At 33.1% G+C, this 12,409-nt stretch overlaps 1 protein-coding gene across 2 annotated transcripts; it reads right to left on the minus strand.

Moving 5' to 3' along the window:
- Nucleotides 1-3,885: 3,885 nt before the first annotated feature.
- Nucleotides 3,886-9,064, minus strand: LOC112525981 (ABC transporter G family member 11). Of its 2 annotated transcripts, XM_025136324.1 has the most exons (10): nt 8,443-9,064; nt 7,500-7,789; nt 6,945-7,116; nt 6,668-6,790; nt 6,058-6,087; nt 5,959-5,973; nt 5,585-5,866; nt 4,767-5,039; nt 4,580-4,687; nt 3,886-4,491 (listed from the first exon to the last, which is right to left on the minus strand). In XM_025136324.1, the coding sequence occupies exons 1-10, from the start codon at nt 8,845-8,847 to the stop codon at nt 4,150-4,152; spliced, it is 2,040 nt and encodes a 679-aa protein (XP_024992092.1). In that variant the 5' UTR covers nt 8,848-9,064; the 3' UTR covers nt 3,886-4,149. The 2 variants fall into 2 exon arrangements, with proteins under 2 accessions (XP_024992092.1, XP_024992091.1); XM_025136323.1 differs by having other exon boundaries at nt 5,959-6,087.
- Nucleotides 9,065-12,409: the final 3,345 nt, after the last annotated feature.

The following is a 12,409-nucleotide window of genomic DNA, read 5'->3' on the forward strand; positions in this document are numbered from 1 at the left end:
GATATAGAAATGTAAACCAGAAGAGAAATATTTTCATGGATCTGTACACAACCGATTCACTTGCAACAAGAAAAAGAAAGGACAATGAGTATTTTGTCACTTTTGTTGGTACAACCAAGATCTCATGGATCTGAACGCAACCGACTATGGACAATCATTTACTCAACAAGTAAAAATTAACAGGTAAGAATGAGAACAGAAAACTTACCTGAGACGCTCCACCAATCAAAGAAGATGAACAGATCCTTAGAGAAAACGAACAGTGGATCTTTAGGTGCTCTAATACCATGAACAAAAGTATAAACGAACTTTATTCAAGAATATCGATACACTTACAAACAATGTAGAAAATACAAAGTAATCTCTAGACCTAAAATATTGTTAACCAAAGTGATTAACAGATATACAACGAACAAGCTAGAGAGAAAATATGGAGCTAAAGAAAATCAAAAGACTTGGATGAAGAAAAATGAAATATATTTTTTTTGAAATTTGAAGAAGATGGCAGTTATATATTAATCCAAAATTTGCAAAGAAGGTCCTCCAAGATAGTATTATTTGCTCCGCTACCCTTGAACAATTCCATAAAGTGAGGTGCGCCCCCTGTACTTGTCACCCAGTCTTTCGAACATTTGCACTACCAGTCCTTCAACTTTAAACTGTTACACAAGTTACAAAAGTAAAGATTGTTATTGTTAGATTTAAGAGTAACTTTCAACACTAGATTCGATTACCAACGAGATGTGTGTAAGGACTATAAACAAACTGGTTATTGTGGTTACGGTGAGTCATGTAAATTTTTACATGATTACGGCGATTATAAGTCTGGTTGGCATCAGAGAAGGAAAGAAAGAGGAAATTGGCATTAAAAAATGATGAAGATGATGTTGAAATGAAGATGATGGACTTCCCTTTGCTTGTTTTATTTGCAGAGATCCATTTGTTAACCTTGTTGTTACCAACTGTAAGCATTATTTATGTGAGAAGTGTGTTTTAAAGGTAATCAAATTCTCATTATCATCTATTTTATTAATAAGATTATTGTGTGTTGTCTTTTATGCTTAATTGTTGTTTTGGTATAAGTATATGCTACACCATGGAAGGAAGAAATTATGTTATGTGTGCAATCGGCCAACACTTGGGATATTCAACACGGCACATGAAATAAGAAAAAAGATGAAGATCGGGAAATAACTAGCTAGGTAGGTATTGTTTTCTAATTTCTTTTGTTTTAGATTTGGTACTAATTACACAATGGATGTCGATATGTTCTTCTGCTTTCATTCTACTGAATGAATACATATATATATATATATATATGGGGGGGGGGAAGGGGTTTTTGATTTATCAAATATATATCTCCACTACTGTATGCATCGTTTGATAATTATGAGAATTTAATAATTGAAGCCACCAATGCATGCATAATACATACATATATATAATTATATATATATGTGTGTGTGTGTGTTGTGCTTGTAGGTTGTTGAAGTTGATGTTGAAATTGAAGAACCAGAAAAGATAATGTTCACAATAATGCCTTTTATACACAGGAAACACTTCTTAAATCTGAATCTCAAGCGATGCTGGATTGTAGTCCATTATCTATTCGTCATTGGATTGTAAGCAGCCTATTGTTGTTCCTTTTAAGAACGTCGATATTTTCATAAAATATTCATTTTTATTACACAAAACATAAGTGAACGTTGCTTAAATTATTTTGTGATGGCTTATCTTAATCTTGTATTATTCAGGTTAAGAATACAAGAACTGTAAATAGGACTAGACAATTGATTTGGTACAAGCTGTTACACCTGGTTCCAATTGCTTACCTTTGGCAGGTTCAGAAGCCAAGTTTTTGAGAATGGTTGTTTTTCTGAAGCATAATCTGTGAGTTACACTTTATGCATCTGCTGATGATTTTCCTAGAGGAGAGTTCCCTAATCAAAATCCAAGGGTTGGCGAAGGCCTGGCCTCATGGGTCCAGCAAAATCGCTCTCTTGAAGAAACCGATATCGTCCTCTGGTGAGTAAATTCCCGGTCACATTTACTGATCCTTTTGACAGCAAGTGCTTATCAAACATTTTATATATATTGAAAATTGCAGGTATGTATTCGGTATCACTCATGTTCCTAGGTTGGAAGACTGGCCTATAATGCCAGTGGAACTGATCGTGTTTATGCTTCAGGTATGTTAAATGGTCGGCCAAATGCTATTTGAATACATAAATAGTTGTATATTTGTTGGGATTTAAATTGAGATTGTGTTGCAGCCACATGGGTTCTTTAATTGCTCCCGAGCGATAGACGTTCCACCCGGAGCTTGTGAGTCAGATGTGAAAGATAGCAGCAACCATGTTAAAGACGCAATTGCTCCGAAGGCGGTTTCAAATGGCTTGATAGCAGCCAAGCTTTGATTTGGCAAATATTTTAGATTTGGTGTATGAAACTGAACTATTACTGTATAGTCTTTTTTTATGGTTGGTTTTATACCTTTTTGTTAATAAGTTGCCATTTTGTTTACAAACTTTTTTAATTACAAAGTTTTTTTTCACGATTTTTGTATTGGAGTGGACCTCGAGTCATTGTTGAGAGCGCACACACACAAGGATTGGTACTCCATGATTGTACATGAATTTTCTAGGTATCAACGTCAACTTTTTTAATAATTAATAATGATATAACTTACTTAAATAGTAACGCTTATTAGATTAGATTAACGGCTGAATATTAAATATTTCTCGAGTTAATGCTTACTTATATCATTTATCTTATTGATTGAACATGATAAAGACTAAAAATATTAGTTGGTAAGATATATAGAAAGAATCGAGACTCTTACCCGGTAGTGAGGAAGAAGACTCTAACCTAATTAGCGCTTACTAACAATTCATTTTGATATCCGAGAATAAACAATAAGATCTTACTAACTACAGTTGACATTATTAATATTTTGTAATAAACAAAGAGGTGTTGGAACTTTCATGAACGGGGATGTGTTGGTTTTCTTTTGGGACAATCCAGAAAGGATATTGTTGTGCGTCTATATAAATGTTATTGCTCATGTCAAAATCGTTGGTTTTTTTTCCGACATTTCACTATTATTTGTTCAAAGTTTTTACCACCATCTTGACAAGCATGTTTTGGAATTTATGTGCACTCATTATGAACATAAATCTAAGAGTCGCATAACTTGATCCTGAAGTAAAATCCCAAAACAAGTTTGTCAATGATGAATTTTGAAGACATTCTGATTTTAAATAGAATTGTATGGTTATTTCACCAAGCCTCCCTTGATCTTAGATTTAGAACAACATAGGGGAGTCCGATCTCAACTCTTCTCTGACGAGTAAATAAGAATCTTCATTTCTTTTTTCTTCAAGAATCTAAAATATTTTGTGTTCTGATAGTTTCATTTTCAACGGAAGAAATCATTGAGGTGCTTATTGAGGGGACAAAACATCTGGATCATTTGGAGGGGAATTTGTTAAGAATGAAAGACATGTTCACCGACTTAGTAGCCTCTACATCTACAATCAGGATAGAGACAATTGGGGACCTGACTCCTGTATCTGTTACACTGCAAGAAACTCTTAATGGAACATGTGAACCATCAAGATCTCAAGGATATCTTGCAAAAATTTGAGATTTAAAAATTGAATATATCTTGATAGAACTTTTACATCCCGCCGCATTGTGCGGGTACACAACTAGCAGTACAGTATCTAAGGTTTATCTTAGTACCCCGAGAATTAAACCCCTATCAATCTATAAACTAAAAACAATAGCCAATTTTTATACGATTGGGCTGACTCGGTCTTCCGGATGTCATAACCAGTCCTGATCCTAACCGCATAAGGATAACAGTCCTTGATTTGCGAACGGTTTGCCCTTTTTCACTTGACAATATAATGTATACATATATATTAAACAAGCTCTTTAAGTTTTGATTTTGGATACAATTCGAATTCGAAACCTAGTCCGTGACCGAGATTGGTGAAGAAAGAGATTAGGATGGACGAGTAACGAATGCTTGAATTCCTCATAGATATACAGGCGTAAATATGATCAATTTGTTCTACTTAATATTGCAAACACGATAGCATTCGATGCACCTACAAACTTATCGATCATTGTCTACTGATCAGTTTATCTCTTCCGATGATCCGCCACATACGTCCTCAATGATGGGGATTGAGTGAGACCATATGGAGCCACGGTCGTGTTCTGACCTACTCCGTTCTGCTTCATCCGATTTCTCGCCAAATAGCCTCGGATCCAAGGCGTCAAATCCTCGTTGATCTTGATCATTAAGAAGAAGATGATCCGGTAGATTATGATCATGCTGAAAATAACACTAAGATCGATCCATTTTGATCTCGTTATGGTGATCTGGAACACGTACTCAAGAATATATTCCCCGGGGATCTTCGGTAGATCGGGCGTCTGGTTGTCAAACATCAACCCGTTCAAGTCGTTTTGGTATTGCCCCTAAACAAGCATATAAATACAATACCCGTAAGATTTTCGATTCGAGGGCATTATTGGTATTTCACACCTTAAAAAACACAAGTCATACCTGGAGAGCCCAGAAGTGGAAACTAATATACGACATGGGATAACGCCAGACAGGTTTTGGGATATCGTTAGGGAGTCGGAAATAGCCCGATACCAACATGAATATACCCTGAAATCGACGTTTTTAGTTGTTAGTTTTCTAGACGGATATCGATTGTTAGAAACGAAACAACGGCATTTTCAAGAACCTGAATTCCGGCCCCGATGATGATGCCCATGAGGAAGTTGGGAACGACACTAGCGATGGCCATCATGAGACTTTCGACCACGGTTACACTTGCATATAGGCACAACACAAAGAACAAATAGTGCATAAATCCAGGGTGCAATCGAACCATAAAATAGCAGATTGTTCCGGAGATGAACGTGATCAAAATCAGAAATGGCATCGCGGATATCGTGTTGCTGATCACGAACGCGGTCACACCATAGTGACCATTCAATCGTTCTCTTTGAAACACCTGCAACCAAAATCATTTCATTCTACCTTCTCCGCTTCTTTTGATCATAAGATATAGAAACTACAACAAAATTAGGTTTGATCATAAGATATAGAAACTACAACAAAATTAGGTTTATAGGACGCCAAATATTTTTAAAGTGTCCTAATAACTGTTTTATAGAACCAAACATTTGTGCGTTCTATGTAAAAATGTTACAATAAATTTATACAACGTTTTTTGATGTTTTAACAAGTTTTTAGGATAATTTTGAAATAAAAAGTAGTAATAACATTTAAAGAACATTATTTGAATAAATTTCTTGTAAAAATGTGTCCATACATTCATAGAACACTTCTCAAAAGTGTCCTATAACTAATATAACTTTATTTCAAAAGTGTAAAAAGCTTGTTAAAACGTCATTAAACTTATTGTAACATAAGGGAATGATTGTTTAGTCTTATAAACCTAAGTCTTTATAAAGCAGTCTATTAAAACATTTAGATACTTTGGTGTCCCATAAATCCAATTTTGTTGTATTGGAAGAAAATGATCAAGAAACTCACCTTCATGTCTTCCACGAATGAAGGAAACCCTCCGATCGACATGAATGTCACAAAACCAAACACGAACGAGGCACACGCTCCTCTTGCCAGAATTGAATTGTAGCCCGTCCCGACATTCAAATAAATGGTTCCAATGCAGACGGTGACCAAAACATATATTACGAGCCTTAACCAATAGTAACCGAAGTCCCTCGACATGTTGATGAACGATCGTTTCGTTAACATAAATGATTGCATAAAGAAACTCGCCTGACTGCCGCCTGAATCCAACACCGTTCCTTTCTGCATTCCGCCATCAAAATTCGTTTATAGACATCATGAATATATCAGTATGATGACCGTTTCAGAAAGAAAAAAGAAACAACTGTACTTACAATTTTCGACATCTCCTGTACTTTCTCGTTAGCTGCATAACAATACTGAGAGGTTCGATAGTAATCCGTAAGAGCTCGGATAGCTTCAACGGTGGTTACCTTCTCCAAAGGATCATCACTCGCTTCAAACTGATCATAAACGTGATTTTTTTCGGTTTTCATACATAAACTATGTTCAATTCGAATAACAAATGAACAAGAGCAAAAGATGTGCTACTTTTTATAGAACACAAAATATGTCTAAATGTTTAGTTGACTATTATAATTGTGTAACCTATACAGATGTATTACAATAAGTTGATGTTTTACAAAGGTTAAATTTATAGGACCAAATATTGTGTTTCCTATGTAAACTATAAAGGTGTTACAGTTTACAATAAGTTTACATGAGGTTTTTGATTGACCCAATTTTGAAATAGAGCCTTCTATAGTTAATCTTTCTATGATTTAGTATTTGAAAAAATATCTTGTAAAACAAAATGTGTTTGTAGGAAGATGTCCTATAAATAAACACTTTAGTTCAAAAGTATGTTAAGAAAACTTATTAGTATTACCCAAAATGCATCCACATATCCGTGACACCTTAATATAGGACGTACAATTATTTGGTTTTTTAAATATAAATTTTATATAACCATCGATTACGAGATTTAGACATATTCGATATCTTATAAAACCGATTTTATTATAGTATAATCTAGTACCATACCCGAAGTTTCATGGATCCTTTCAAAGTGGCCTTCACTTTGTCAAAATCGGAATTGATGCAACGCAAGAAATGATCCGATGGGTTTCTAAGCGTCGGGCAAGGAAAACCAGCATGCGCGAAGAACTGCAGATTAACAATTAAAAGATTGAGCTCAATTATGTACCATTTGGCCACATTCTTTATGATTTCATTTATCGTATATAAATATTATATTTCAAAAATAAAAAATTTGACGATATTCATGCGAAAAAGAAAAAAAAAAAGTTCAGTTACTTGCCTCATAAGCTTCAGATGCAAGACCAAAATAAACGGTTTTTCCTCCGGAAAGCAAGTACAAACGGTCGAATAGCTCGAAAACTTCACTGCTCGGTTGATGAATTGAAGCGATTACAGTCCTGCCATCTCTAGACAAACCTCTTAATGTCTGAGTAACGAAGAACGCCGAAGCACTGCAAAAAAACATATCACGAAATTCCAGTTAGCCAATGTCTCAGATTATAGTATCAAACAATTGTATGTATTATGTAAGAGTTTTACAATAACTTCATAGAAAGGTTTTTGGGAATCTTAATTACAATACTTTTGAAATAATCGTGAACACAGTTTTTTAAAGGACGCTTATTATTGTAAGTCATTTTTTCGAATAATATCATAAAAAATATAAACTGTTATAAAAAGTTGTTAAGATGTCCAAAAGTATCATCGTAACACTTTTACATAGAATGCATATAAGATTGCTCCTAGACTTAAATCTTATAGCAATTTATTTCACATTTATACAAATTTACCGTCCCATGAACTCAATTTTGATTAGAATAGACGGTGGAGTAACCTATCAAGGCCGCTAGTTGGTTCGTCAAGGAAAAGCAATCTTGGTCTCATCAAGATTTCGAGGGCAATGCTGACTCTCCGTTTTTCACCGCCGCTAATACCTCGCAAGTGCCAATTGCCGATCACTGTATCCGCACAATCTTGAAGCCCCATTTCCACGATGGTGCTTTCAACCAATGCACGCTTGTCAGACCATGGCATCTTATCGGGGAGACGTAGTCTTGCCGAATACGAGATGGTTTCGCGAACCGTAAGTGTCCCAATCAAGTTATCATCTTGTGTTACATAAGCCTGCAAATTAATCCATCGAATTAACACTTCTCCCACATCATTTTTTACTTCTCACTCATCAATCTCTTTGTGGTTACAAAATAATTTTTGTTTATTTTATTGGTTTATAACACTCGATAAATTAATTAATAGTTTTAAAAATCAAAAACTTGAAGTTTACAAGTCTACGATAAGTTCTTTAAAATAAAAACTATAATAAACTTTTCTGAAACTTTCTTTTAAAATGGAAATAGTATGTAAAAGAGATTCAAAATATACAAATACCAAAGAAATCTTTAAAATTAACTGTTTAAAAGAAATATTATTTCTTTGATGTATCAATATTTTATAAAGATCAGAAATCTATCAAGGATAGTAATTTTGAAAAAATATTTAAATAATGTAATTAATATTAGAATTTCTAAAGGAAACTGTTAGAATTAATATTTTCTAAGAATTTTAATTTTTAAAAAATTATATAAAATCTGTTCAGAATACTCTTATTTTTCAGCTAAAAATTGCAATAATTTTTCTTTGAATAATTAAAAATCAAGATTCAAAATCGACGTATTATAAATCTTATCATAATTTGTTGGGAATTTATGTTTAGAATAATTTTTTTAATTACGTGATATATAGATATAGATATATGTTCTGAGTGGAGATTGACTTACAGCAGTGCCAAAGGATAGTTTTGTTTTACGGCCGTTAAGGAAGACACTTCCAGAAAGGAAAGCATTGGTTGCAAGCCGGCTGGAAAGAGCATCAAGCAAAGTCGACTTGCCGGAGCCGGAAGGACCCATGAGAGCCGTAAACGTCCCCGGCTCGGCGTATCCCGTTAGCCCTTCCAACACATTTTGAGTCTCGCCGTTACTCAACGTCACCATCACCGTCAGATCCTTCCACGCCAGTTTCGCCGACACATCTCCCACCATATCCGTCGTCGTTTTCTCCTTCCAAATCGTCTCGCTTAACGGACTCAACCCTCCGACCACTATTCCGTTCCCCGCCTGCGGCTTGTTTGCTTCAACTTCCATCATCACTACTTCAGTGTTCGAAGATCCTCTGGTTGCCATCATGATTTCTTCAAAGAAAAACCGATGATTTCCAGAAATTATTTTTGAAATGATTGATGGGCTTGGAAGATTGAGGAGCTATTATATGATTGGATCAGGAAACCCATTCGTTAATTAATTTGGATTGAGAGATTTGAAGAGTATATGGAAAGAAGGAAGGGGAGGATATTGTGAGGAACTGAAAATGGAAGAAATGTTTTGTGTGTGAGAGGTGAGAAGGTGAAGGAAGAATTGTTGTGAAGATGGTTTTGTTTGACTGGTTGAGTAAACATGCTTGGAAGATCTTAAATTCCAGTTTTTATTAATATTATAATTCAAAATTTGAAATATATTTGTCTTTTTTTTTTTTTTTTTAATTTTGGAGATCAGAATTTGCTATTAAAAATATGAAGGCTTTTGATATTGATTATTTTATTAAATTTTAACTAGAAAATATGTAGCAAAAATCGAATACATTCCTATAAAGTCCACCATTTTATTTAGGCTTTGATTTCAAGGGATTTATATGTTGATAAATAAAGTTAATACCCAATAAATTTATGAGCGGAAGTTTCCAAAAATGTTGAATTAGGGGTTGAAATAAACGTCGAGGTGTTAATTAATCTCTAATCTAACTAAGTAGTTGATTTTATATACAAGATCTCTCTTGATTGATCATTGTGATTAGTGAAATTTGATTGTTGTTTATATAATACTAGTTGTTTGCTTATATTAATCCAGCGAGACAAAAATCTACTATAAATCGATAACAAAAAATTAATGCAAATTAAAAGAACATCCAAAATTTATGGGTTATTCTATTATATTCGTATAGTTTAATGTTTATCTAGTATTAAAGTATGTGTGTCAGTCGGTTAAAAATTAGTTATGTAAAATTTAAAATATTAAAAATTAAAAGGTTATATGTATACAGTAATATAATATTTTAAGAAAATTAGATGAATACTTTATAATGTAATGAACACAAAAATCAAGGTTAGAAATTTAGAATGATAGTCTTAAAAAGGTTCAAGGCCTTGAGCATAATGGAACTTTTTGCAAGAAAATATTAGGGCAATTTAGTATTCGGATTATCGGTTGAAGTATTAATCGGTTACCATGCTAATGTAGTGAGTGATGTACTATTCAACTCAGTATTATTTGTTGAAGCATTAACCGGATACCACATCACTCGTTACATCAGCATAATAACCGGTTAATTATTCAACCCGTAACTCGGGTACTTAAATATTTAACACTTATATCTCATATATTAAAATGAAAGTTTTAAAAGTATATTATTTAAAATAAGAATCAAGTTAAAATAAATTACTTTTTCATACAATTTGTTCAAAATATTATTATTAGAGACAATAGTTTATTAATTTTTTTTTATTTCCGAGGCTTTTATTTACACTAGTTTAGCTGTGGAAGCAATTGATTGAACGGGACAACTCCAATCCCTTTGGAACATTTACCAATGTAATTCACTGTCGATAATTTAACAAAATCACCCCTACTTAAAATTACCTTTATTTATACAACCAAGCACTATTATTTTATGTCTTATCATACTAACTTGATGCTGAAAGTTTATAATCGTTTTTTCTGTGATCAGGGTATCAACATCTTGAATTGTCCTGACCTACGGTATTTATTCAAAGCGTCGTTCCACATTAATCTAGCAAATCTCATCTCTTCTGAAAAGCTTGTGTAAATCGTGTTTTTTCTATTTGGACCTATCATTAAGACACCAAAATGATAATGTAACATCCCAAAATTCAAATACTTCAATATATCATAATAGGTATCTCAAGATCAAACACTTACATTGCAGCGGAAATAAAATTTTTAAACTTACAAATTATATCACCATCTAAATTACAATTTTGAGAAGTATAACCTTGCTCTATATAACAATGTCTTGATCTGCACATATCCTTCTTTGGAGGAAATCCTTATCTCTCTTTATTGCATTTTTCTTTCCACTCAAATAGCCGCTTGGGTGAAAAAGTTTTAAAAGAATTTTGGGTGAGCCTTAGGCCCTGTGAATCCACGGTTTTCATGCATGAACAACAACTTTTATGATAAACAATTTTCACGAAGTTTCATAAATTTAGCATGCCTTGATGAGAATAATATTTTTCACAAAATAACTATATTATAGTGCGTGTCTACATCACAAAACAACAACGTCATGGGAGATGTCTACTTCACACATCATTACTTGGTAAACTCACACATCATGTCCGCACTTACGGTTTAGACAAGCTCACAAAGCATGCTCGTCTTTACAAAATCATATTGTAGTACATCCCCATTGACACACAAATACTCAAAACACATATTATAAAAATATCGAACTTTTCATGCATATATAGCATATCAAAAATTTCGAGAAACTTCAAACAACTTGTGGATAATAAGGCATGCAACCATTTTAAAAATAAATCACGTGTAACTCACCATACGGGTCATAACTCCAAACCGTTCCTCGAAGTTCCTCATATTCTACCAAAAAAAGCATCAGTTGTTGCGCTTCACCAAATCATCCTCATCTTTTACTTCTATTATACAAGTTGCGTTCCCCGAGAATTTTGTCATCTATATGCTTGAAGACCCCCCATATATATACTTAGTCATCGGCGGTTTCACGGAATATGAAACGATAAGCCAAGATTAATGACCGTAGGTTTCATGACCATTGGGTTTCCTGTCATTTAATTACATTCAATTTTAGGGTCTAAACCCTTCACTTTGATCGCTTTACACTATAAGTCATTGAAATTTAACGACTAACAATACCTTTCCTTTTTTTTTTGGTTGTTACAGATAAGTAATTTGTTGGTATGTTTGATCTTCACTTATTTAAATTACTGATTTATTTGTTCAATTATTAAGTAGTCTTTTTCCTTGATTTTTAAACAACTACTCGAAATTGATTAACCAAGTATGTATCTGATTTTAGCCATCTTATTCTATATGTATTTTAAGAGAAAGAAAATAACTCATTCGTCTTCCTAACAATTACTTACGCTCAAGATACACAATTTCTTAAAATTACCTTTTCTTATAGGACTTCCCTAGAGGTATCTTAAACCTCCTAATGAGATAGTTTAAGGCTTGGTTTAAATATAGTAGATATTTTCATAAAGAATAAATATATATATATATATATATATATATCACCAAAAGACACATAGATGATATTCCAATTTGAGTCGACTGCTCGGTAAACATCCTTAATTAACATGTTCTTAATTCATGTTTCGCAACCAACTAGATTTGAACAACTGCTTTTGTCCCACAATTTTTGGTCCCGCCAACTTTTTTTCCGACCAATGAAGGATGGTTAATTATAATAAACATCAAAAGTCTTTGCAAATAAATAATTAGACTATATTTGTCAAATTAGCTGATAAGTAAATTAGTGGCTGATAAGCTACCTGATGAAATCATATCTACAACTTGGTTGATAAAAAAGTAAAATGACAAGAAAAAGGTATTTTAAAAAATCAATCAATTATAATATTTCAAATATGACTTAAACAAAATTTTAATAATATAATATTTTAATTAATATAAA

Source organism: Cynara cardunculus, assembly GCF_001531365.2.
Source record: "Cynara cardunculus var. scolymus isolate 2C chromosome LG 13, CcrdV1, whole genome shotgun sequence".
Classification (NCBI taxonomy): domain Eukaryota; kingdom Viridiplantae; phylum Streptophyta; class Magnoliopsida; order Asterales; family Asteraceae; genus Cynara; species Cynara cardunculus.

Coding starts and splice junctions, on each gene's coding strand:
- LOC112525981 (XM_025136323.1), bottom strand. CDS start 8,847: ATGATGGCAACCAGAGGATCTTCGAACACTGAAGTAGTGATGATGGAA. Junction 6,088..6,667: donor AAGGATCCATGAAACTTCGG/GTATGGTACTAG, acceptor GTTTATGATCAG/TTTGAAGCGAGTGATGATCC. Junction 5,867..5,958: donor TACAGGAGATGTCGAAAATT/GTAAGTACAGTT, acceptor GGCGGAATGCAG/AAAGGAACGGTGTTGGATTC.